General features: G+C 44.9%; 2 protein-coding genes across 3 annotated transcripts in view; both read left to right on the forward strand.

Annotated features, from left to right (window-relative positions):
• The window catches only part of DMXL1 (Dmx like 1), a 259,666-nt gene that overhangs the window by 193,143 nt on the left and 40,219 nt on the right, over positions 1 to 26,304 (forward strand). The window lies entirely within an intron of this gene.
• Positions 1 to 26,304, forward strand: part of TNFAIP8 (TNF alpha induced protein 8) — a 119,671-nt gene that overhangs the window by 51,544 nt on the left and 41,823 nt on the right. The window contains exon 1 of one of the 2 annotated variants that reach the window (XM_019940879.2): positions 8,705 to 9,097. The exons of the other annotated variant lie outside the window; for it this stretch is intronic. Coding sequence (XP_019796438.1) covers positions 9,085 to 9,097 — 13 coding nt within the window. The 5' untranslated portion in view covers positions 8,705 to 9,084. Of the gene's footprint in view, positions 1 to 8,704; positions 9,098 to 26,304 lie in introns of those variants that run through there. 2 annotated transcript variants of the gene reach the window in all.

Raw genomic sequence — 26,304 nt, forward strand, 5'->3', positions numbered from 1 at the left:
CCTGGACTGTAATTGTGAGTGTCCTCAAATTCTGATTTAATTTGTCTTAAAATTTCTAAGGTTTCCAGAATAAAAAAAATTCGGTTTTTGTGTACAGTCCCCCGTATACGTTTCCCTCAGCTCCGTGGCTTCCAGGGTTGTTAAAAACAGAACTAAAAGCAGTATGTGGGATTCTGCTGGCAAATCATTTCCAATCTGTGCTCTTTGAGTGGCCGTTAACTGCTGAGCTTAGGAGGCTGCCAAACAGGACATGGGAACCAAACCGCATTTGTGAGCCAGTGGCCAGCAGGGAGGCACACTGGCTGAATAGGCCTCTGCGGCGAATGTTTTCAACTTGGGCCTGCGTAAGCCAGCATCAGAATACCTGAGACTTGTTGTGACTTGTTTGAATAGTTTATTACATTTTCAAACCTGTTTGGGAAGAAGGCTTACGCACAACAGATTGTTTGGGGCTTGCAAAGTAAATCTTATTTAAAAGAAATAGACAAAAATGTAATCATGTTTAACCTGTAATAATATAAGTGAGACTGTTGATCTCAGTTGTAATGAATCTAAAGAACGGTAAAAGGCTTTTTCCTTAGAAGATCCAGTTTGGCATTTCAGACTTCAGCCCCAGGGCTGGGAGCTCCTGGGTGAGGTTTCCAAGTCTTCATCCTCTTCTATCTTCTAACTTCTTTAAAACGAGGATCCGAGGGGCCTAACAGTCAGTGCTGAGTCAGAGGGATCAGCGAGCAGCAAGAAAGGAATGACACACTTCCTGCCTCAAGTTCTAGGGAGGTTTTTGTTTGTTTGTTTTTCTGTTTTGCTCTGAAGATTCCCTAAAAAGACAGAAGATTGCCCTGGCCATCTCTTGATCAGCAGCAGCCTTTATTATTTGGAGGAAATCTACCCTGCTATACCTTCTTGTTACTAACAGGTTTTTGAAAACCTTTTTCCCTTATTGCAAAAGCATCACATGGTAGTGTAGTGTATTTTATCTACTATAATTTGACAAAAAAGTGAAAAATGAAAAAAAATGTTACTCCTTAATTTCAGCACTGGGAAACAAACATTTTGTGAATATTACTCCAGGCTGTTTTGTGTATGCCTGTGGTTTTTCTCTACAAAGATTGTATAGTACTTAATATGATTTCTTTTATATATTGCTTTGTAGCCTTTGTGAAGAGTTTTCATGTTATTAATTACTCTACAAAATCATTTTTCAACGCTGTATTACATGCCATTGTATAGATATGCCATAATTCACTTAACCAGTCCCCTATTTGGACAGGTGAGCTGTTTTTAACCTTCACCATTGTCATAACACCACGCAACACCCTTGCTCTTAGCGGCTGTCCATACCTGTCTCTGTTTCATTGGATGTGTTCTTGGAAGTAGTTCAAAGGACACGTGGAGTTTGAAGGTTTTAGTTTTTTTTTTTTTTTTTTTTTGTGGTAGGCGGGCCTCTCACTGTTGCGGCCTCTCCCGTTGCGGAGCACAGCCTCCAGACATGCAGGCTCAGCGGCCATGGCTCACCGGCCCAGCCGCTCCGCGGCACGTGGGATCCTCCCAGACCGGGGCACGAACCCGTGTCCCCTGCATCGGCAGGTGGACCCTCAACCACTGCGCCACCAGGGAAGCCCCTGAAGGTTTTGATTTTTATTGCCACTTTGCCTTCCAGACATTTGTCCTGTTTTACATTCCCACCATATAATATAAACTTCTTACCATGCCCTGTGTGGCCCTACCTATTCTGGCCTTTGCCCGACTCCCAGCTGCTTCTTCCCTGTGCTTTTCCAACACTACAGCCACACTGGCCCCCTTTCCACTCCTCTCCCTGGAATGGGCCAAGCTTGTCTTGTCTCAGGCTGGAGCACCTGTTCCTCTTGCTGCTTTTCCTGCTCTTCTTCTAGCTCTTGACATGTACCTCCGGTGCCACCTCTGCCAGAGTGGTCTCCATCGGAATCCCCTGTTCATGTCCATCCTCGCCCCTCTTGAAATCTGTCCTTTAGTTATTTATGTGTTTACTTGGCTGCCAGATCTCGCTCCCACTGGATGTCAGTTCATGTGTTTTATTTCCCACCATGTGCCCAGCGCCTAAGTCAGTGCCTGGCATGCAGGAAGTACCAGGTAAATGTAGGTTAATTTTGTTGAATAAATGAAGAAATCTCCCTGTTGCCTAGGGAAGTACAGTGTAACGGGATGATGAGATGTATATAGCAATGGCTCTCCCTTGGGGCAAAATGGGCTAAATGTGGTAAAGGAGCTTTGAAGTTGCCTAGGAGACAGAGGAGTAGGAGGTAGCTGAAGGCATCATGACAGGCCTGCTGTGAGCTGAACCTTGGGAGGCTGGCAGTGTTTTGTAGCTCCTGATGGTGGGAAGGACCCCAGAGGCCAAGGAAAGCGGGTGAGCAGGGGCCCGGAAGTAGAACAGTGCTAAGCCTGGTGGGGGCAGGACTGGGGACCGCGTTAAATCCTGTGCTGCCAGAGTGGACTCTGGTCCATGAGCAGCTGGGAAGCACTGCACATTCCTCATCGGAGAGTGATGTCATAAAGTGAGGATGGGGAAACCCTTTTTCAACTCAGTTCTAGGCACAGATAGTGGCGTCTTGGTGCTAGAGCTGTGCTTTGAGAAGATGTGCCATGAGGGCAAGTGAGTGAAAGGAAGCAGGAAGTTGAGGCCAACGGATGAGGCCTGAGGTAGGATAGGGCACTGGGGCTGGAGCAAGGGGGAGGCAGAGGGGCACTGCAAGGGTGGGGAAATGTGAGAACCTGGTGGCTGGCAGGGGGAGAGTGAGGTCCACGATGACACTGAGGTTTCAAGTCTGAGCGGCTGATGGGAAGATGGGTTACGGAGCCCAGAAGAGAAGCTCTTTTGGGGTAAGGAGGCATATGAATTGAGTTTCAGCCCATCCTTTTGCTGTATTTTTTCTTACATATAAATTTATTTATTTATTTATTGGCTGCGTTGGGTCTTCGTTGATGCGTGCGGGCTTTCTCTAGTTGCGGTGAGCGGGGGCTACTCTTGGTTGTGGTACATGGGCTTCTCGTTGTGGTGGCTTCTCTTGTTGTGGAACACAGGCTCTAGGCGCGCAGGCTTCAGTAGTTGTGGCATGCGGGCTCAGTTGTTGTGGCTCGCGAGCTCTAGAGCTCAGGCTCAGCAGTTGTGGCACACGGGCTTAGTTGCTCCACGGCATGTGGGATCTCCCCGGACCAGGGCTCGAACCCGTGTCCCCTGCATTGGCAGGCGGATTCTTAACCCCTGCGCCATCAGGGAAGCCCTCCCTTTGCTGTATTAGTGAGCATTTTCCAGATTAAACTAGCCCATGTGCTCTCCATTGTCCTGAAGGACTTTGGGTGACGAGAGGATAGAGGAGGGGAGACAGAAATGTATGACAGGATAGGAAACTCTGGGCTCCAGGGGCCCCTCCTCATCTGTAAGAGAGGACTGCTTAGTGGGAAGGGAAAATGGGGCTCCGACATCTCTCCAGGAGGTGATGGCAGTGTCTGCTCCTCAGTCACCACATGGAAGAAGCTTGTTTGATGTCAGCCAGTCGTTGGGTAAATTTGTTCAGCTGTAAATGGAGGAGGATGGGGTGGAAGACAAGTGCTGATGGTGGGTGCCTGAGCAGGGCGGCTCTGAGTACAAATGGGATGAGGCCCAGAACTGGGTGACACAATCATCCTTCCCCTGCAGATGGTCAAAACTGGTGTGTGTGGGCTTCCCTGGTGGCGCAGTGGTTGAGAATCCACCTGCCGATGCAGAGGACACGGGTTCGTGCCCAGGTCCGGGAAGATCCCACATGCCACGGAGCGGCTGGGCCCGTGAGCCATGGCCGCTGAGCCTGCGCGTTCGGAGCCTGTGCTCCGCAACGGGAGAGGCCACAGCAGTGAGAGGCCCGCGTACCGCAAAACAAACAAACAAACAAACAAACAAAACTGGTGTGTGTGTTTCCTGGGGCAAAAATCAAGGAGAAACTTTACTCAAGGCATGCTGTAATTTCTAATGGCTCTCTAAATTGAAACATTTCTGAAAGTTGTTGTTGTTTTTTTTAATTTAGCTTTCCATATAGCCACATGGGTAAAACTACAACATGAAATAGCTCTCTGTCCTCTAAAGGAGAATGGAGAGTAGAACTGCTTTGATGGCCTTCTCTGGAAAGTTGTCTTTTCAAGAAAGTAACCTTCTGCCACCTTGAAAGCAAAGGGTTTAACAGAATGCAAATGAGAACGGTGGAAGCACAGATGGAAAGACAGCAGAACTTGGTGAATGAGAGACCATCCAAACCAAGAGAGGAATCAGTGATGACTGGCTGACAGGGTGATGATGGGATCCACAGAGGTTAAAAGAGGGAGGGAAATGATCAAGTTTGGCCATGGAAGGAGGATGAGGAGTTCAGCTTGGGAAGTATACGTTGTATATTAACTAGAAATTCTAGAAATTTATAGAGAAATTAACTCTACCATTGGAGAGTTTTTCTTGATAAATTTAGAGTTTAATTAGTTTAGTATTTTATTACAAGGGATCGTGTTCAGTTTCACATGAAGATTTGCAATGGAAGAATGCTATAAAATGTCAGGACTCTGTTTATATTCAGCTCAGCAGAAAATAAACCACATTCAAGTGCAACAGGCGCTCGGTGTTTCTGTGCTCTGTAAAGGCTGATTTAGTGTCTTCATTGGTGGTGCGAGCGTGAAGAGAGATTGGAGCCTGCATCATAGGAAGACAGACATAAATGCTCCTTCTAGAGTCCTAAGGTCTAGCTCTGGCCACCACTGCACTGCTAACCAGCCAGGCGGTTATTTATTTATGTATTTATTTACTCATTTGTCTGTTTGCTTGCTTCTAAGTAACATTTTATAAAATTTATCCTTAAAACCTACAAACACGTGATAGAAAAGTCTGCCATCCCACACTTACATTTTATGCAGCCCATCTAGGAGGAGGCTGCAAATTGCAGTCAATGTGAGGATGGACTTGAGAAATCTCCACCCCCGCCCTGTCTCTGAAGCCAGGGCTGGCCCCCAGCAGCTCCCGTTCCCACTGTTGAACTCACTGCTCTGCCCAACCTTGAAAGGTGGGTGGCCAGCTGTTCTCTATATTTTCCAGACAGTCCCCTATTTGTGTTTTCTGTCTGGTGAACCAAGGACAATTTCGTGATATGATATGAAGAGAAAAAAGCCAACAGATTTGGAATGAGATCCTTATGTCCCTATCTTGGCATTGCACTGAGCGGGTATGTTAAATTTATGGAGCTTAGTTTCCTCGCCTGTAACCCGGGGATCATGGTGCCCACCTCCCAGGGTTTCGGTGAGGGCTGAGCGAACGTAGGGAAATCATGCACGCTGCTTGGCATCTAGCGGGATTTCCCGACCCTGGTCCAGGCAGGAACTGTGTGCTTCTGTGCTGGGGGAGAGAGGGTGAGTCTGACCATCCGCTGCCTCTGTGATAACATCCAGAAAACGCTTCTGGAGCACCTTACCAGTCTCAGGCACTGAGTCCCCTGGAGTAATTCCCCTTTAGAGTGCCTTCCTCCCTTGCCAATGCCTCCTTCCTCCTTGAAGAAGAGCAGATGGGCAAAGGAAGCAAGTTGAATCAAGGAGGAGACCCTGCTCAGTTCTCTGGTTTTAGGGAGGCCATTGAGAGGGTTGAAGTGGCTGGGAGAAGGCCAGAAAGGAGGGTCCAGATAGGACTGATGGGGAAAGGGGAGAGTCGAAAGGAAAGAAAACAGCACTGCTCTTGGCAGTCACTAGATCATGCACTAGGGGCTGGAGAGCACATGGGAATGCCAAAGCATAAAGATCAAGGTGTTTTGCAGACATTTCCAGTTCTGACCCAGAGACTATAGAATCTGTTGAAATAAGTGAAATGCAAATGTTCATGCAGCCATGAGGATGTGGGTGGCCATAGAGGAAATGTTTTTCCTGGGGTGTGTAATAAGCAGTCAGTGAAACTAGGCCAGAGAGAGAGCATGTGTTCTGGAGGTCACCCTGGGTCTCATGGCTTAGATCTCATGGCTTCTTTTCTCAGCCCTGCCCCAACTTGCAGGGCCCTGTTGAATATGCTGCTTCACCTCTTTGAAATTGCGCTTGCCACCGGGGTGTGGAGACAGTGGATTGAAGTGATAGTACCTTGCTCTGAGATGCCTAGATAATGTGGAGGGCATGCACACTCAGAAGCAGAATCTGGTTTTCTAAAAGCCACCGTCACGTGCTTGCTTGCAGATAGCTGGAGAAGAAATACCACGGCAGACGCACTCAGACTTCCCTAACGACGGCTTATTTAGTGTCGCTGCCAAGCTCTGGAGTGCCTCCGTCACCAGCAATGCCAGTTGCACTCCCGGGGGTGTTGGGGTGCTGAGCGGTACCTTGCTTCAGCTGCGGAGCTGAGCTCACCAGAAAGAGAGCGAGCCCTGCGTTCTCCTGAGCACCGATCACCTTTGTGAGGCTGGATCCGGACGGAGACCTCGGCCACTAGGCCATCACGCAGGGTTTCCAGGGATGGAAGTTCCAGTTGCCTCCCGTCTCCCTGTCTCAGGGCACGGATGATGCTTCTGCACTGGGCAACTGTCACAACTGTTGATCCTTAGATCTGTCAGGAACGTCCTAATTGCAAGTCCTAGGGAAGCATAGGAGAGCTGTGTTTGTATCTCCAAAGGCAACTGAAGCGCGTTAGATACCTTGTTAGATTCTGTGAGTTTTGGGTGCTCCACAATCTCCCTGATCTTTAGCCTCTGTCTATGATTCTTCTTTCTTTCCAAATGGAGGATGAGCAGAATTTAAAATTACGACTGCTGGGACCGCTTTAAACGGCAAACTTTGAATAGCTCTGAATACGTAAGACCTCGGCATTCTGGTCTCAAGTAAGAGAGGAAGGAGGGATGTCTTAAGGACATGACCTCCTGCCTCACCTGTAGCCCAACCAGATGTGTTGCTTTTCTTTGGCCGCACCGCGTGGCTTGCAGAATCTTAGTTCCCCGGCCAGGGATCGAACCCGGGCCCCAGCAGTGAAAGTGCCAAGTCCTAACCACTGAACTGCCAGGGGATTCCCTAGATTTGTTGCTTTTTATTCTCCCGTTGTTGGAGTGCTCTCTCCAAAATCAAGAATTGGTTCTCCTGGGTACGGAGGTGCCCAACTGATACATGAGACTCTAATGCTTGCAGCCTTCTCTGCCCTTGCCTCTCCCAGGCAGGACTTCCATGACTGTGTCTGGAGCATGTGCGAGGGCTGTGCTGCCATGTTGGCAGTTGTTTTCTGTGATGCTGTGCACCTCTCCCTCCTGCCTTCCCTTCCCGCAGCTTCACTGTGCTGCTCTATTCACAGCAGTGGACAGAGTGGCTCCTGGTAGCCACCTAGCCATGCAGCTACCCCCGAGACCACATTTTAAGGAAATGTGAGACCCTGCTTCCTCTGTTTAGAGGAAGCATTTCTGCTCTTTACATTTTGTAACTTACCCTTGGAATTGCCAGTGTACCGGGGTTTGAGAGGTCTTTCTGATTTGGAGTCCTTCGCTTCCAGGTGGAGTTTTCTCTTGGAGTCTTCTTTGACCCTTAGTCCCTGATGAAGTTGTCATAGCAACAAGGGGCCAGTCAGAATTTGGGGAGGTAACACAAAGGAACACAAAAGGGAGGTTTCTAAGGTATAAACTTCAAACCTCTGTGAGTTAGTCACATGATAATGCTGGCTGAAGGAAATGAGAAAAGCGTAATATGTTTGTCAGTTGGTGTTGATTTGGTATTTCTTTCAGCCTCCTCCCTGATTTAGTGGTAGGCATTTGATTTTTATTTATTTGTTTATTTTTTTGCTGGGCAGCTTGCGGGATCTTAGTTCCCTGACCAGGGGCCACGACAGTGAAAGTGCTCAGTCCTAACCACTAGACCGCCAGGGAATTCCCTATAGGCATTTCATTTTATTTCAGGTCAACAATAATGCTTATTGCTATTTGAGCATTTGCTGTGAATCGGGCAATATGTTATTTGCTTCACATTGTTCTTGATACAATCTTGATAGCAATTCTACGAGGTAGATGATGTTATTCTCATTTGACAGAGAACAAAATTGCTCAGAGAAGTGAAGTAACTTGCAAGTCTACAAAACCAGGAAGTGGCGCGGCAGGTATTTGAACCTGACCTAGCAGACTCCAGAGCATTTGTCCATTGCATTCCACTTGGGATCTTTTTTGCTGAGTACCTAGTAGGCTCAAGGCAGAGTGTTACTGCTGCAGAAGATAAAAGTAAAATCAACAAACTTGGGCTTCCCTGGTGGCACAGTGGTTAAGAATCCGCCTGCCAATGCAGGGGACACAGGTTCCAGCCCTGGTCTGGGAAGATCTCACATGTCGCGGAGCAACTAAGCCCGTGTGCCACAACTACTGAGCCTGTGCTCTAGAGCCCACGAGCCACAACTACTTAAGCCCACACACCTAGAGCCCGTAGCAATGTTGTCCAAACTCTATTCTCTAGTTTTCCTGAGAACCAGAACACCTTTAAGCAATACTTACTATTAATAGACATTCATGTTTATACTGGCCAGGTAGGAATGAGGTTTTTTTTTAATTTTCTTTTTTCTAGGCGTCTATGACTAGGGCTACTTCTTTTTTTTTTTAAAGTATCTGCTCCTCTTTCCTAACATGTTGAAACGTTAGACTTCCTGTTTCTGCTTGATTTTGAAACTATCCCCCGTTCACCTATCACAGGTAATCCCTGTGTCTCTGTGTAGTCGTAGTTTACGGGTAGCAAGTGCAGGCAGCAACCAGTCCGTCCCACTGTGGATGCGGAGACCTCTCTGGAGTCACAACTAAAGGCTGCATAATGTATTCCACTACAGGTGACGAAACCCACGTCCCAGAATAACAAGCAAAACAACTTTTGAAGTGACTGTTGTTGACCACTGTCTTCTGTGCATTGGTTTGATAAACTTATGGTTGATTTTTCAAAAGGACGGTATAAATTCTGTTGAATTATTCTCAGGGAGGACTGACTTTCCCTGAAGGCGATACGGATGCCAGAGAATACACATCAACAGTGTGGCTGTGTATGTTTCCTCTGGTCTGTGTGACTCTACCAAGACTCCGTGAAGCTCTCCTCTGATTGATACGGGGGAATATGCTGAAACTACGTGAGTTAACCGTACCCTCAGACTAACTTCGATGTAACATCTTTGTCAGAATCTGGCAGAATGTTCAGATGACTAAATACCGTGGTGTTGCTGTCTACAGGGAAATAATCTTTGGTCACGGCTTTAAAGTGGTTGTGTTCACTGTTTTGTTTTGTTTTTTTTTGCTATGACTCTGGGTGTGGAGAACCGGTATTAAGCTGAGGGACGTTTGAGTACTGTGGGTGGAAAAAATGGCATCTGAAGTTTGCATGTAGACAGTTTCATTTGTACACAAATGAAGGATTGAAATGTTTCAGAAATGGGGCTCTGAACCCATCGAGAACTTTTTCACATAAAGTTTCTCCTTTTGACAATTTATATGTGTTTACTAACTCTCAGACATCTCTGGATCCCAGCGGTCTGGTAGTGGCGGTGACACCTTGAGAACTGCAAACACAAGGGTGTTTATTTCTGTTCTCGCATTATGTAGGGGTTTGTCAGAATATCGCTGCTACCATTTCCTCTAACAGCCAATAAGGGATTTAACCCCACACATGAGGCCTTTCGTACTTTAAAAATAGACCTTAGGCTTGTTTTCAGCCTTACTTAATGCTTCTGTAAGTAAACTTAATTTTAAGATAAATTGGAAACGTTTTCAAGGATTGAAATAAAGAGAGCCTTTTAAAATAGCCCTTAAGTTATATTGGTATTTACACACTCTTGTTCAAGTCTATACATAATATTTGTTGGGGTTTATCTAAAATTTTTCTGCTCAAAAGACTTTCTGGACCTTAAATTGAATACTAGGAAGGAACTAGAAATTGGAAGACATAGATGAGTGTTAACATATCTAGTTTCTTGGCCCATGATTTATTTTTTTTTACATCTTTATTGGAGTATAATTGCTTTACAATGGTGTGTAGTTTCTGCTTTACAACAAAGAGAATCAGTCATACATACACATATGTTCCCATATCTCTTCCCTCTTGCGTCTGCCTCCCTCCCACCCTCCCTATCCCACCCCTCTAGGTGGTCACAAAGCACGGAGCTGATCTCCCCATGCCATGTGGCTGCTTCCCACTAGCTATCGATTTTGCTTTTGGTAGTATATATATGTCCATGCCAACTGAACCTCTCGCAGCCAATGCTATTTCGTAGAGCCGTGACTACTTCTGTTATGTGGAATGTGGTCACCTGCACATCATTTATATGAAATGTACATTTGCCTACCAGATGCCCAGAGCTGTGTGTGTGATTGTCTGTCAGCTTTCTTTATATATGTATATAGGCACATTCTATCCAATATATAAAACTGGTTATGTGTCTGTGACTGTATATCATGGCATATATACAGTTGGAATCAGAGCCAGGTTTGCTTGGGCAGGTTTTGTGGGAGAAGTGAATTTTGGGTAGAGTTCTACAGCAGGGGTTAGGGTAAGTAATGTACTTTGGCAGAAAGAAGCGGACATAAAACTTCCAAGGCTGGAGCGATTATATTAAATGCATTCATGAGTAAGCACGAACCATTTAGGAGCAAACGTAAATTATTGGTTGAAAACAGCCAGGCTAAAAGTGAAGAGGAGGCAAGGAGATAAGTGTATCAGAGAACAGGAGGGGTGTGTGGGAGCTTCTCTCTTCTGTGTGGCTGGTAAATGTCAGCGGTGGATACCAGCACACCCAGACCATGTTGCCATCTAGTGGAACTGGCTGAACTGCACGGGGAGCATCACCACCTCTTCTCATTGCAGGTTAAATTAATAGCGCGGTCATCTTGGCAATAGAGAAGCTTACTTCTCTTTCCCCTGGGGATTTTAGATGCAGAGTTTGTGAAAGGAGTTGGATGTAACTGTGCTCCCCCCAAAAGTATTAATTTTGACTCTAGAAAATGGAGCTGAGCACCAATATAAAGAATCTCCTGTAGACAACGTTTGGAGGCCGTGGTCTTGCTGAGACTGTAGGGTGTATGTGGCCCTTCAGCAGCTCAGAGCATGGAACGTGCCAGAAGCAGCACTTGAGAGGGTCTGCAGCAGAGTGAAAGCCCACCACGTACGTCTCTGTGTTGGCTTGTTGTTTCATGTGGTTATGGAGTCCAACCTGTACAGTGGTGGCAGAGGACAGCCCTTCCTTCAGCCATGGACACCGCAGCCCACAGACCTCAGAGCTGGAAGTCACGGTAGAGAGCTGTACTCTTCCTGCCCTCCCTTCCACCCACCCGTGCATGCATCCACTCAGCAAAACTTAATGAGTTCCTTTTCTGTATCAGGGACTCTTCCAGGTACCAGGGATACACCAGTGAACAAAACAGAGAGAAATCCCTGCCCTTGGAGAGTAGACATTCTACTAGGGGATATAGACAACAAAATAAATAAGTAAAATATATAGTAGGTGGGATACTATTAAGTGCTAAGGAGGAAAAAAAATTTTTCTAAGCTGAATTGGAGGATAAAGATGTGTGTGTGTGTGTGTGTGTGTGTGTGTGTGTGTGTGTGTAGGATTTGTAATTGTGTGTCCTCACAGAGAATGTGATATTAGACTCACCTGAAATATGTGAGGAAGCCACACCTGTGAATAGCCTGGGGAAGAACATTACAGGCAGAAGGGAAGCAGATGCAAAGGTCCTGAGGTGGGAGTGGACACGGTATTCCAGAAACAGCCCTAGTACTGATAAGAAAGAGGACAGGGAATGAACCAGAGAGGTGGTGAGGGGCCCGATAAGGTGGCACGTTGTGGACAATTATGATGAATTTGACTTTCACTAGGCATGAGATGAGAAGCTGTTTGATTTAGTCTAATATTCTCATTTTACAGATGAAATTTAGGACAGAGAAATCAAATCAGGCGTCCATGGTTATTCAGCATGATAGTGCCAGAGCTGGGATGGGAACCTGCCTCCTAACGGCCCACTGCCTGCCCGGGTGGGGTGCACAACCACACACAGGCCCAGACTTCCACGTGCAGTGGTTTAAGAGGAAGCCAAGTGCTGGGGGCTCCTCCAGCAGCTGTTTGGTTGTTCCCCCAGCGTGAACTACCTACCTATAGAGGCCCCACAGCAAACACAAGAAAGGATCAGACCCCTGAGCTCAGAGGAGTCCTCTGCCCAAAATGCCTTCCTTTGTTTGAGTATAGACGTAAATCCTTGGATTTTCCCAGTGGTTACACGCAAGAATCTACAATCTTGTAAAGCCTCCCTACGTTCATTTCTAAGTTAATTGGGTATAGTTAACATTGGGTATAGTTAACATCCAATTCCTATAGTCCTATCCAATTCCTATAGTCCCAAATGTTTTCAGTATCACACATCTCCATAAAATTTAATAAGATGACGTATTACATGTTACTTAAAATGAACTTGAAACAGAATTACCAGCTGAGGAGAGAGCAAATGGTTACCATAAAATACAGTTTGACTTGGACAAATTTTGCCCAACATTCTTGCTTTACTGTGAGCCAATTCAAGCTTTTTTTTTTTTTTTTTCTGTCTATCTCCTTTAGATCTCATGACAGATGTCCTCTGGACACAGGCCAAACCCTCTAATCTCACTTTCTGATGAAGGTCAGACTAGTGCTAAGTCTAGAGGAGAATGGCTTTGTGCTGTGGTCCGCATCACCTCATGTCCTTTAATCACCTCACGGTGGCCTGTATCTTGTGCACAAAGCAACATGAGGTCTTTGCATAAGGTTGTCCCGTCTTGTGGAGAGAACTAATTCATCCCTATCTCTTGCCCTTTCTTTTCTTTCCTTTCCCCCTAAAGCAAAGTTCCCACTATAGGTAATGTGAGATTTATATCATCATCTTATTTTGCATTTATATTTGTTTGCATAGTACTTTCTCTCTCACTTTCTCTCCCTCTCTCTCTGGGTTTTTTTGTTTGTTTGTGTGTTTTTTGCCAAACAAGGTAATTTCATGTGTTCATTTGTGTACATTGTCTTTAAATGAGCTCTGAAACCCCACTGCCATTAGCGTTGCATTCTTTGGAATCCTTTGGGTGGTTAAAGTCTTTGTCTCCCCCTGGAGCCAGAGGGCACGGACCCCTGTGGTCCTTTGATTCCTGGTCTTGAGGAGAATAATGCTCCTGGTGGAGCTGGCTTTGGTGAGAACCTGAGAAGGAGTGCTTGCTGGAGGAGATTCCATTATCAAAACTCAGGACAACAAAGCAAATGCAGAAATGCAGGTGTTTTTGTGGCGGTTGCTAGGAGCAGTAAGTGGGCCTTAAGAAAACTTGACAAGAACCATTTCTACATTTCTGGCTTATGAACAAGTATTTGCTGCACGTGGGTGACAGACAATGAGAGCGCTGCGTCAAAGGTGCCTCGAAAGACAACCTAATTAAAAACTTAGCTGATTTCTCCAGTTTCCAGAAAGTCCTTCTGTTGGAATTTAGTGTTTCAGCTGTAAGACTGCAGTGGAAAGCTAAGCGTTTTAGCTGTGTGCTGTGTGTGTTTGTAACAAGCAGCCCCAAAGGGACTTTGAGCACATCCGAAGGCAAAAATCTGGCCTGACCTTATTAGGCCAGTGTTTTCCATTGTTGATCTGCCCCTTCTCTGCTATTTAACAACTTCTTAGCCTTCAAGGAATGTGTCCCTGAGCTTCTCACCATACCCTTAGCTCCTGGGAGAAATTCCAAAGTAGGCCTGACCTGACTCTAGATTGGGATCTGGAGGTTTTATACACACACCTTCCCAGTTCCTTGTCCTGCCTGCCTTCCAAGTCTCGCTCTTTCAGCCCCTGTGAGGAAGGCAGCCACCCTACCGGGGCAGGGATGTCCTCACACAAGGCCCATCAAGATGTCCCATCAGGGATGGCGGGGCAGGGCCATGCTGGGAGTGGAGGAGGATGCCCAGGGACCCAGGTCCTACCTCTCATGCTCCCCTCCCTCTGTGTGCCACTAAGGTATCTCAGCATCTCCTCCCCGCCGCCCCCCACCCCCCAGGTTTCTGCTCTCAGCTACCACTGCCATCAGGTAGACAGGACTTAGCCCTGCAGGAGGCGGGGCATCCAGGCTGCACTCTGGCCTTTGTTAGGCAGCAAGCTTGAGGAAAGGGGAGAGAATGGTTTGGTCAGCTGTGCATCCTCAGCCTCCATTACCCACTGTCCTTTAGGGACCGGGCACACGGTAAGGCTGGCAGCAAGGTTAGAAGTCCTCAAGCACGCTCCTCATCTGCGGCCCACGATGTTGTATCAGTTACGGCTCTTCTTGTGCAAGAAAGGAACCCTAGTTTAGACTGGCTTATACAAAAGTGGATTTTTCATGAGTTGCATAAGTAGAATGAGATTTGATTTAGCAGTGCAGTGATGTCAAGGACCCACTTTTTTTCCAGTCTGCCTTCTGTGGTTAACTTTCTTCCTCAGCTGGCTTCTTTCATGCTGGTTAAATGTCTGCAGCAATTCTAACTTCACACCCACAATACAGTGTCCAGAGGAGAGAGAACTGGCTTTTGGTAATTCTATCAGAGGAGTGAGTGACCTTTTCCAGAAGCCCCCAGCACATTTCTGATGTCTCACTGACCCAGATTGGGCCACGTGCCCAATCTTAAGCCAGTTTGTTGAGTAAAGAATGTGCTGTGTTGATTGGCTTAGGCTTGGGTTGCCTAAACCAGTCACTCTAGGGCGAGGGGGACGGGATTACTATGACTGTGCGGAAATGCTCAGGGCTGAACCTGAGAGCTGGAGGCTGGGGTCAGTTTCTCCCTCAAACAGCATGCTGCTCCACAAGGAGCAGGCAGGCGGGCGGAAGGAAGCGATGGGAAGTCGGCCACGGTGTCTCCTACACAGGCTTCCTTTCACCGTGTTTCTTTTCTTTCCCTGTTGCTTCTTATTTGGTGTCTGGCTATGGTCTAATACAGCAAATGGAGCCCGGCATATTGGATTACCAATCCCTCTCCCCGCCCAGTGACAAATGACACAGATGCTATCAGGGAGAACAAGGATACAGAGTCCATGAACCACAACAGTACTGCAGATCAGAGAGGGAAATTCTCAAACACAGACCTGGTCTGGTAAGCACTGAGCGATGAGAATAAGAACTAGAGAAGATTAATTACAGGCAGGCTCTTCAACCTATGGTAATTATACACCCCCATAGAACACTGGAGTCCAATATAAAAATTTTTTTAAAAATCTGTGTAAGAAGTCCATACGTCCCTGTAAAGAATGCCCTTACACTTTCTATATATGCGCTTAATTGCCATATTTGATTATTTTATCTATTTTAATGGATATTACTGAACTCTGGATAATGTAAAGACCTTGAAGCTGCACACAAATAAACAAAACAGGGCAATTAGTCATAAGGAGTTTCAGGTAGTTGATGCTAGATGAGACCTCCAGGAGGATGGCTGTCTAGGACAGGGGATGGGGCTGGAGCAACATTCAGAGAGCTCTTGAGGGAGTGAAAGGCACGGTGATATAAAGAAAACACTGCTTTTGTGATGAGTAAATTGGGATAGAAGAGGTGCCCGTTTATCTTTGTAGATGAAATCCATGGCTAGGGTATAGGATTCCAAACTCCCAAACCTTGTCCCCAGCCAGCCGGTATTCCCTGCCACATCCCCAAGGGAATACATGCACAGAAGGCCAACCAAAGCAGAGGAACCCCTTTATTATCAGTGGGCTTTGACCCAAACCCCAGTGACGACCTCGAACCTGGATGCCCATGTGGGTCACAGAAATCAAGTCCAGGAACACTGGGCCAGGCTGCAGAAGGACACGGAGGCTGCCCTGAGGGGCTGGTCACAGAGAGGACAACCTCCACTGTGGAGGTCTCAGAGATCTATGTTCTAGTCCCCCTTAAGACGCTTGTGTGATGAACCTTTGGACTGGTCATATCAGCTTGCTGGACCTAATTTCTCATCTGTGAACAAGTCGGAATGAGGAGATTGACAGGACCTCAAAGACTTCTTTAAGCACTAGCTTTCTGATTCTTGGATTCTATGCGCAGTGCGATAGGAAGTGTCATTTGGAACTGAGATGAGCTTCGGTGTGAGGACCTAAATCCTCATTGCCAGCACTTAACGGACAGACAGGTGATGGCCCAGTTTCTGTATTATTATTAAAATTTATTATTATTATTAAAATTATGGCATAATACAGAAATTATTAAAAATTTCTGTATTATGCCATAAATGTCTCAAATAGCCATCAAGTGGCTTGACTGTCTGAGCACCGGGTGTGAATTGCTCCAGATTGAGTGCTGTTAGTTGGATCCTACAGATGCTGTGGTATAGCCACAGCTCACTGAATAGAGGGATTGTTTCCTTTGCCAAGACAGGCTTGGAGTTTGGCTGCCAGCCTTCTGTTCTGGGCCATCCAGATGTCAGGGATCTTGTGGGAGCAGTGAGATCAGTCGGTGACTCGTGGCAGATGCTTCTGTTCAAAAGTGGTTTCAAAGCCATGGTCACGTGGCTTATCCTGGGACAAGTGAGTCCCACTGGTGTTTTCAGTCTCCTGTTTTGTTAAGAGTCTGATTGCAAGTGGTGCTGCACACTGTTGTGGTTTATTGTTTTTTTTTGTTTGTTTGTTTGTTTTGCGGAGCACAGGCTCCAGACGCGCAGGCCCAGCGGCCATGGCCCACGGGCCCAGCCGCTCCGCGGCATGTGGGATCCTCCCAGACCGGGACACGAACCTGCATCCCCCGCATCGGCAGTTGGACTCTCAACCACTGCGCCACCAGGGAAGCCCGGTTTATTGTTTTTTAGCGATCCTATTACTCAACAACCCACACATGCTCCGCTCTGAAACGTTAGCCCTACCTTAGTAGGAGAGGTTGTTTGTTTTTAACATCAGTCTGTTAAAACGGTGGTCCCAAACTCAAATGTCTACAAGAACCAGGCAAGAAATATCAGTGCATAAGTAGTGCTTTATATGAACAGTTGCAAGTCTTGAGACCTGTGGCAAACTTGCAGAGAACAGTTCTCATCTAAAGGCATTGAAGTTCAGATGAAAAATAAAACTTATGTGGCCCAAGAAAACTCTGAGCTGGATTCAGTCCTAAGGCTATCAGTGTGTGATTCTTGGGCTATAAGCCTGCTACCTTCAGCTATCATTGATATGTTTGCTCAGCGTCAGAGATGCCAGATTTTATCGATGTGAGCTCTTTGTATTTTTGTTTTTATAGTAGATTTTAGCTTTTTACCTTAGGTTAGAAAACTGGCTATCACTGGGGTAAGTGGGCCACCATAATTTTTACCCACAAATTGCAAATACTTGAAAAGAAATCATGTCCTCAGTGAAAATCATTTCTTTGGTTCAGTGGCCTTTGGAGGCAGAATCAATTTAGAGAAGCAGAGATGGAAATCTCGTCAAAACAATTCTGAGTATTTTACATCATTAGAAAAATTTACATCACTAAAGATAAGGAACCCCAAGCATTTGAAACTCACCCACCTGCCTGGCAAGTTGTCCGCTGGGTTTGTTTACTCCTCTTTGCCTTTTCTTGGTGTGAGGCAGGCAGGAGATTAGTGAGCAGGGTGGAGTTGGGGATGGGATAAACTTGCATTTATTCTTTTCCCAGCCCTCCCCTCCCCCACCCTCTGCTCCCCTCCCCCCACCCCTTCCCCCACTCCCCACACTCTTAATTTCTGCATTCCTGCTACCACCTGGGATGCCCAGTGAAGGAACAAAGAAACCAGTGAGTTCATTTACTCTTAGATGTTAGTCATTCACAGGCCTCTCCAAGATATGCTTGTATTTTTAAAAGAACCTGATGGTAGAACAGAAAATAGGGCAAAGTTTAGCCCAAAGTACCGCCTCTCTAATGAGAGTATTTCCTGTAGTGCTAAGAGGGTAATTTGGGGCTTGGGAGCCTCCCAGGTGCCTTAGAGATAACACCTTGTGTTGCCCTGTTTCAGGTAAGACCTGCTGGGCTAGCAACAGCCACTGAGCTTGGAGAAGGGGCTTCGACTTCATTTTTTTTTTTTAATATAATTTAAACTTGTGTGAGAGTCCATGCAAATTATTGCAAATGTGTTTTTGTAAGAGATTGACGGCACCAGCTTCCCTGTGTCTGGTATTGGCCAGTGGGAGAGCTTTGTGAATTTAAATATTCCTTCAGCAAAGTCACTCAATTCAAGCTGTGCTAAAGTTGTGTTCTCTTGACACTGCTTTCGCCTCAGAGTACTCTTCCAACTTACTCTTCTCAGTGAGATTCCATAAGTGAATAGTCCACCAGTCCTTTTTCTACTACCTTAATACCAGTTTATTCTGCAACCCCTTGCAATTTGGCTTTTATCTCTAGTTCTGTTACTCTATCGTCTTTCTCAAAGATCCCCAGTGGCCAGTTGATTTTCATATCCATTGGCTTTTTCTTTAATCTTCCTTTCAGTTATTCTTTCACCTGTGGACTGTTAAACATGCTGTTAACTCTACCTGAAACCATTCTTCCTTCTTTTCTCTCCCATCTCCTCTTCCTTGGCTAATTCCTTGACTCTCAAGTTTTAGCTTAGGCATCACTTTTTTCAGGAAGCCTTCCTTGATGACTCCCTCCCCCAGGTCCGATTTAGGTACTTGTCCTTTGAGTCTTCATAACACCCCCTACTTTTGTGCTATTGCACTTATCATACTGTATTTTAATTAGTGTTCTTCACCCTCCCCCACTGTACTGCGGGCTTTGTGAGAGCAGGTACCATGGTTGTTTTATCTACACCATTTGCCTTGTACCTGTACACGGTGGATGCTCAATAAATATTTGTAGAATGAAGAACTACATAAATGAAGATGACATCTGAACAGTGACGTCTTCAGCTTTGTCTAGAACAGATGATGAACCCCTGACTTCTTCCATCAACCTTTGGTTCTCCCTAAGTCCCTTGGACCTCCAATTAGAAGATGTAGAGCGGTTGGTTGTTAGATACTGTCAATAAGAAGTGACATCTGACTCTGAAGAAGAAGACAGGTGTCAGGAAATCCTGACCGTTCCCATTCAGCCACTCATGACCAAGCAGAAGCCCTCTGCATTGCTTATGTTGAACAAGTCAGGGTCACCTATGGATGAAACCAATGGAACATATGAGTTTTAAGGGTTCTGACCACCAACAGAATGGGAAACACGTTGTTCAGGAGAACAGGCAAGTTGGTGGTGATGATTTTATCATCATTATGGAGGAAGAACTTAACGTCTGACTGGCAACTGTAGAGAAACATAGCCTAAGAGAGGAATTGATAAGTACTGTGTAGATACAAAACTGTGTAGATGGTACTATGCTTTGCAGGCCATTTAAGAAATTTTCAAGATAATTTTAACCATTTGCAATTTCATTTTACTGATTTTAGAACCCAATGTCCCTCCTCTCACCTGTGAAACATTACTCTCCTGTATTAAGAGAGTTAGATCTGTCTGTAGATCTATGTATTAGGACAGGCTTTATAGAGCAGTTAAAAAGAATGTGAAATGTTGATCACATGCTTCTTCTTGTCTCTTGAGGTTGGGTAGGAATTGTTGACCGGGTGTAAAGACAATGAAAAAGGACACATTTGGGGCTTCCCTGATGGCGCAGTGGTTGAGAGTCCGCCTGCCGATGCAGGGGACACGGGTTCGTGCCCTGGTCCGGGAAGATCCCACATGCCGCAGAGCGGCTGGGCCCGTGAGCCATGGCCGCTGAGCCTGCGCGTCTGGAGCCTGTGCTCCGCAATGGGAGAGGCCACAACAGTGAGAGGCCTGCAAAAAAAAAAAAAAAACAAAACAAAAAAACGATATATTTATTAGGCAAGGCTTAGTGAAAAATGTAGGTCCATATATATATTAGAGAATAGTGTAATTAACAACAGTAGTCTATTTTGTAGGAAAACAATAAAGTATGTTCCACAGCCTTTGTTTAGTGAAGAGGAGATATCCTATGCAATGTGTTGTAGAAATATTTTCATCAAAGGCTGTGAGGCCTGTAGAAACAGCAGGACTCCCTGAAGGGCCCTGGCTGTCTGGGAAATTGGTCTGGTAGAAGAACACATCCCCACACTGGTTGTCCTGCTCTGACTCAGACTCAGATGTGTGAGTGGAACCACATTCCCCCTGCCACATCTGTTCCTCCTCTGGACTTGCCCTTTTCTATTCATGTCTGGCTCCCTCTTCCTCCAAGTCAGCCAGGCTCAGAGCCTCTGGGTTGGCTTTGCTGTCTGACCTCTCTTACTGCACTATATTCCTCTTCTTTTGGAGCGTATGGCGCAGTTGCCTTGAATTAAAATGATCTGTGCTCTGCTTATTCAGACACATCCTAAGGTATAGGAAAGTAGCATGGAATGAGGTCAGAGGGACCCGCACTCCAGTCTCAGTTCACATTCAGTCCTAGCTAAGTGACCTTGGGCCAGCCACTTATTTCTCTGAGGATCCGTATCATCTTCAGAAGCAGATGGAGCCAGTAATACCCAAGATTCCTTCCTTACAGGATTATCATGAGGATCAGTGGTGATGTGTACAGAAGCACTGCAAGAGCTAGAAAATACCACCTTGCTGAGATATCGTAAGAGTGGAGATACGTTCTGTAATGTGTGTGGCATAATACCTAGCACATAGTAGGTGTTTGATAAATTATACTTATTATTGCTGATGATATTAAGACATAGCTTAATTGAAACACATAAGTTGTTTGGTACTAAACTGGGTTGCTGGTTCAGAATTTGGGGCTATGGCCAAGTGGGATACTTTTTCCTTCCTCTGGTCCAGATAACAGGATGTTTGGGACAACAAAAGTGCTGCCTTTCTACATTCACAGGTTAATTCCATCCTTCAAGAAAACAGATGGCAAAATTAATTACATGTTGTGCAACAGTGGATCCCAAATTGGCCTCAGAAAACAGAGCATGTTGTAAGTGCAAACAGCCTCTGAGGGAAAACTTGCTCCTAAGAGACTTGCTTAATAGAATGTTTATCACCTCAGAGGAGGTCATGCCTTGAGTAAAAGAGGTGTCTGGAATTCTCCTCTGGGATTTATTAGTATATATTATTCAGGTGGCCCAGTGCCGGATGTTAGTTCTTAATTTAAAGGAAACAGCATTCCCACTCTGAGGAAGGTGAGGCCGCTGCTCTTTTAAAGTGGGCAGCTTCTGCTGGTACCTTGCTGGCCCTGGAAATTCCATCAACTGAAATGAAATTTTGTTCAATCCATCTTATTCATGTCTCCTAGGACAACTGTGGTGGGTTTGCTAGGGGGCTGGCGAGGTTGCCTCTATAAAGATAAGCACAATCCATTAGTTGAAGCCTAGACTCCAGTGTCTTCTACTGGGGCTGTTTGCATTTGCTCAGCACTCTGTTTATGAGGATGTTAAGAGGAAATGCCTCCATTCTGTGCATGTTGTAAAACAGAAGGTTTGCAGCTGTCAGAATTATTTACTTCTTGGCTTTTTATCCGATAGAGTTTTGGATTGTTGTAGATTACCAGCCTCAGTTCTCCAGATGCAGTGCAAATTTTCTTGTTTTCTGTCTTTGAAGATAACAGATGTTTATGTACACAGTTCCTTGTAACATACTTTTGGAGTAAGGAGAAATTAGGCTTATTCTTACATGTTGTCATAATTCAATATTATGAAATGATTGAATGATTGTTTTATTAGTTATATAGTGCCTTCACAGTATCCAGTGTGTTCTACTCTCTAGAAAGGAGAAAAAAAAACCCACAAGATATACTCTTATGTTCCAAATAGCTTACAAATCTGCCTCAGAAGACAGCTAACATCCAGAGTATCAGCTTTAAGTGTGTTAGAAGTTCACAGTGGAAGTTAAGTTCACTGTGGGCTTCAGTAGGCTTTATGGAGGAGTTGAGACCTGAACTAGGCTTTGGGGTTAAAAAAAAAAAAAAAAAAAAAAAGCGTAACAGCAGAAAAAATAGACTGCAGCCTGTTCCAACAGTGTGGCTGCACAAGATGTGTCATAAGGTTTGTTTCCAGTAATTTCCAGTTAATGGAAACAATTGTCAAAGTTTCTGAATGATTACTTGCTTTTCAAATCATTCATGTGTACTTGTGTATGGAGTGGGGAGCAGTCATGATTTTGCCACTAGTAGCGTCATTTACACTCACTTGCATTGCCAGCGCTTTCTTTGGGAGAGAGAGGTTGTTGTTCCAGCTGGCATCCTGGGCACCTGGCCCATAGCCTGCTTAGCTCAGCTGCTTTCGTGTGTGCAGGGACTGTGGCAGGTACGAATCATTGTATTTCTAGCCTCAGTGGGCATTTGAATTTTCAACCCATGGTCTCATTTAAGGGAAATCAGCTTGAATCTGTTAGATAATACCAGCTAGCGATGATAGTTAGACTAACAGCTGTGGGAACGCAGGGGAAAAAGGCCTATTCGGGAAACATTTTGACTATGGGACTTAGATTAGAAATAAGGGGACACAAAGCAGCCTGAGTCAATGATAATCATAAGTTTCCAGCCATCATTGCCCGAGTAAGAACGAATTTAATATTATGAAGAAAACCAAGATGCTGGGGGTGGGGGAGGGATCTATCTGTGCCTTCAAGTATAAGGATACTCCCTAGGTGAGTGTCCCTCCAAGGTGAGCCTAAGGAACCTTCCAAGCAGACTTGTCCCAAGGGCAGCTGGAAACATATAGGCCGGAGCAAAGGTTCCCAACATCTTTACTCATGGAACCCTTAGTGTCTCAGTAATTTTTTCATATTATTTCTAGGATACAAGAAGTACCTAGCAGTTTCACTTATGAAGTGCTTAGGTCCCAATAACTTAATAAGTAGTTATGTACTATTAACTTTGTAGCCATGTGAAAAAATAATACACATAAATCGAAAGGTTAAAAAGTAATGTTTTTATTTCATTCTTCACCAGTTACTTACTAATGGAATGGGTGCATCTGTTGGGCCTTGCATGTTTCAGTCAGGATCCAATCAGGAGATAAAGCACATGATAATTTGAACAGGAAAGTTTAATATAAAGAAATATTCGCTAGCAAACAGTATGGTGGCTCCTAAAAACTTAAAAGTAGAATTACCATTTGACCTAGCAATTCCACTTCTGGGTATATACCCAAAAGAGTTGAAAACAGGGACTTGAACATGTATTTGTATACCTATGTTTATAGCAGCATTATTCATGATAGCCAAAACGTAGAGGCAACCCAAATGTCCATTGATGGAGGAAGGGAAGAAACAAAATGTGGTATATACACACAGTGGAATATCATTCAGCTTTAAAAAGGAAGGAAATTCTGATACATGCTCCAACATGGATGAACCTTGAGGTCGTTAACTAAGTGAAATAAACCAGTCACAAAAAAGACAAATACTGAGTAATTGCAGGTACAGGAAGTACCTAGAGTAGTCAAATTCAGAGAGAGAGTATAGGATGGTGGTTGCCAGGGGCTGAGGGGAGGGAAGAATGGAGAGTTAGTGTTAATGAGTATAGAGTTTCAGTTTTGCAAGATGAAAAGAGTTCTGGAGGTGGATGGTGGTGAGGCCTGCACAACAATGTAGGTGTGCTTAATACTACTGAGCTGTACACTTAAAAACGTCTAAGATGGTGCATTTTATGTGATGTGCATCTCACCACAATTGAAAACAGTAGTAAGAAAGAAAACAATTTTTTAAAGAAATATTCATTTTGATGAGGGTTGGCTGTTAGGAAGTAAAGAGAATTCTGAAGAACAGAGGAATAACAAATATAAAGAGCAGCCTCTTCCCCTGGGTTTGAAACAAGGCACCAAACCCAAACTTGCTCTCTCTTCTACTGTGGACCTTGTTGGGGAGAGGATGACTAGCCTTGGCACCTTGGATGGCAGAGAAGTCACAGTAGCGCTGTGCTGGTAGAACTTGCTGGAAATCCATCCTCTAGGATGCCGAGGAAATCTGTTCATGGGGAGGTTTCCCACTGGAGGGGCTCTGCTACAAAACCACCTAAGGGGGACGCCAGCAGAAGCTGCTGGAGGCTGGTTGGTGCTGACCACCATGTACAGCAGGGGCCAGTTGCTGAAGAAGGTACCTGCATTGCAGGAACTGGGGGCTGGAGAAGCCATGTATGCTTGTGGCAGCTTGCAGCGAGAGCACGCCAGAACCAGGAACCAAAAGTTCCTCTTCCTGTAATGTCTCTCCATGGCACTCCACTGACAAAGCTTAGGGTAGAACCAGCTGGCAAGAGAAAAAATATGTAAAGTTCCATCTTTATTTTTGCAGAGGGTGAATTGGAGCTGTGAGGCAATAAATTGATCACTGGCCACCTCACAACTTCTTAAAACCTTGAAATCAGATTGTATTCCACTATCCTAATTTCCTGTTTCACGTTACTTTTCACATAATATTTGCTTTTTAGTACAGCAACTGCCTACAACCCAGCTTTGCAAAGTAATGCTCTCATCCAAAGAAATGTAACAGTCTAATGTTACACTGTGAACTGGCTTGAACTACTAGTTCACGCAGTGTCTGAGAGATGTTGAATAATGCTATGTCTTCCTCAAAAATTTAAAATATCCTGCAGCACCCCCTCGAGTTTGCTGTAGTGCTGTCAGGCACCATGGCACACAATTTGAGGATCTCAGGGCTCAAATTGTGAGTCTCTTTCACCAACTCTGACCACATCATTCTAACATACGAGAATCTAAGGTACCGATTTGGTTAAGAGTACAGAAGAGTCAGGTGTAATGTAAAAATTGTATAGGGTCAATATTGTTTCTGAAAATCTTTTAGGAAGTTACCAGATTGGAGAATAACATACCATCTTCCAGTAAGTATAGGACTTATTGTAAGTGTTTCCTCCAGCATTGGAACAAGTTCCTGTTTCTTTCGGACTAGATTGGATAGTTGCCTTGTCTTTAGAGGTACTTTGACATTAAAAAAAACATGCATAGCCTTAACCACGACATTCACCATCAGTGTCTGAGATGCCCCCAGCGTGAGACGCAATGCAGAGACAAGGGTCAGAGAGGGACCAGCAAAGCCCCAGCTCCATCTCATGCTTACTCTTCAGCATAAAATCATTTCATGGTGGCTGATGCACCATTTAGGTTATTATTTTTCTCTCTCTTTCTGTCTGTTTTGGGCGGATGGTACATAATTGAATTTGAGAAAGTTGAATGGCATGCGATGGGGCTTTGCTGAATTCAGTAGTAAAAATTCTACTGAAATAGTTTTCAAATTTAAAAAGTTAGTGATTTGTAGCTTTCTTCTGTTTCTATGAGGAAAGGAATGGACTTAATAAGACCTTTTTTAGGTAGGTAGGCAGGTATACTGTTCACGTCACCACTTTCCCAGAAAATACATTCATTTTGGTGATGTTTACAATTTTGTGAATCATAACTGTTACATATTTCTATAGCTCTTTAAGGAGAAGCTGAATAACTTAAGTTTTGTAATCTGACCTATTCAAAAGGAAAAACTTCTGATCCATGCCTTTCAGTGCTACCTGCAAAACAACCTCCCTCTTCCTCCTGAAACCCTGTTTGGATAAGTTCTGCTTTGGTTCACATTTTTATCACCTGCTGAGTTTGTCTGCTGAGTTTCAGCCTTGGCTACTTTCACCTGGTAAGCCTGTCTAGCCCTGTAGCTTCACCTCCCAGCGTTTTCTGTCTCTTAAACAGTGACGAGTTGGCACGAATATTAACTTAATAGAGAATCTACCCATGTCAGAAACTCAATGTTAAAATCCAAATATGACAACTTGGAATGGATTAGACTTTCAAACAGATCTCAGACCAGGAGTCTATGGTCCAAATTCCACATATGAGCACTACTTCCGTTTTCTTATGGATTTCAAAATTTGGTCAGAAACCCCGATAAAGATCTTAACTGCTCAGATGTGATCAAGTAGGGACACTACCCAACCTGTCTTGGCATCCTTTTCTACCCCCTTAGAGTGAACACACGGAAGAGAAAGAGGTTGTCACTGCTGCCGCCTCAAGCAAAGCTGCTTGCTTCTGAATACTTCATGATAATCAATAGCAGATGTGTGGCCAGCCCTGGAAAGTTGCATAACTGTCTCACATTGCATTCTACTGCAATTACTAGCCAATACGAGGGGGTCTCCAGTAGCCTGTTGAAAGAGAAAATTCAGTTAAAAAAATCTTTGTTTATCTCCTCATAAAATTATTTCCTTGCAGTAAGCAGTAAAGGTAGTGGTTAGAGTGGAAGTAGTTTGAATGGTACTGCCCTTAAACTTGAATTTCAGTTCATTATAAGGAGGAACTTTCTAATGATTAGAGAGGAAGTGGGAGCCTGTTAAAGGAGTGAGTCTCTGTTAATAGAAGTAATCAAGGAGATTCTGGATGAATGCTTGCTGCCTGTGACGTGTCTAGGAGA

The sequence above is a fragment of the Tursiops truncatus genome, chromosome 3, assembly GCF_011762595.2.
Source record: "Tursiops truncatus isolate mTurTru1 chromosome 3, mTurTru1.mat.Y, whole genome shotgun sequence".
NCBI classification, from domain to species: Eukaryota; Metazoa; Chordata; class Mammalia; order Artiodactyla; family Delphinidae; genus Tursiops; species Tursiops truncatus.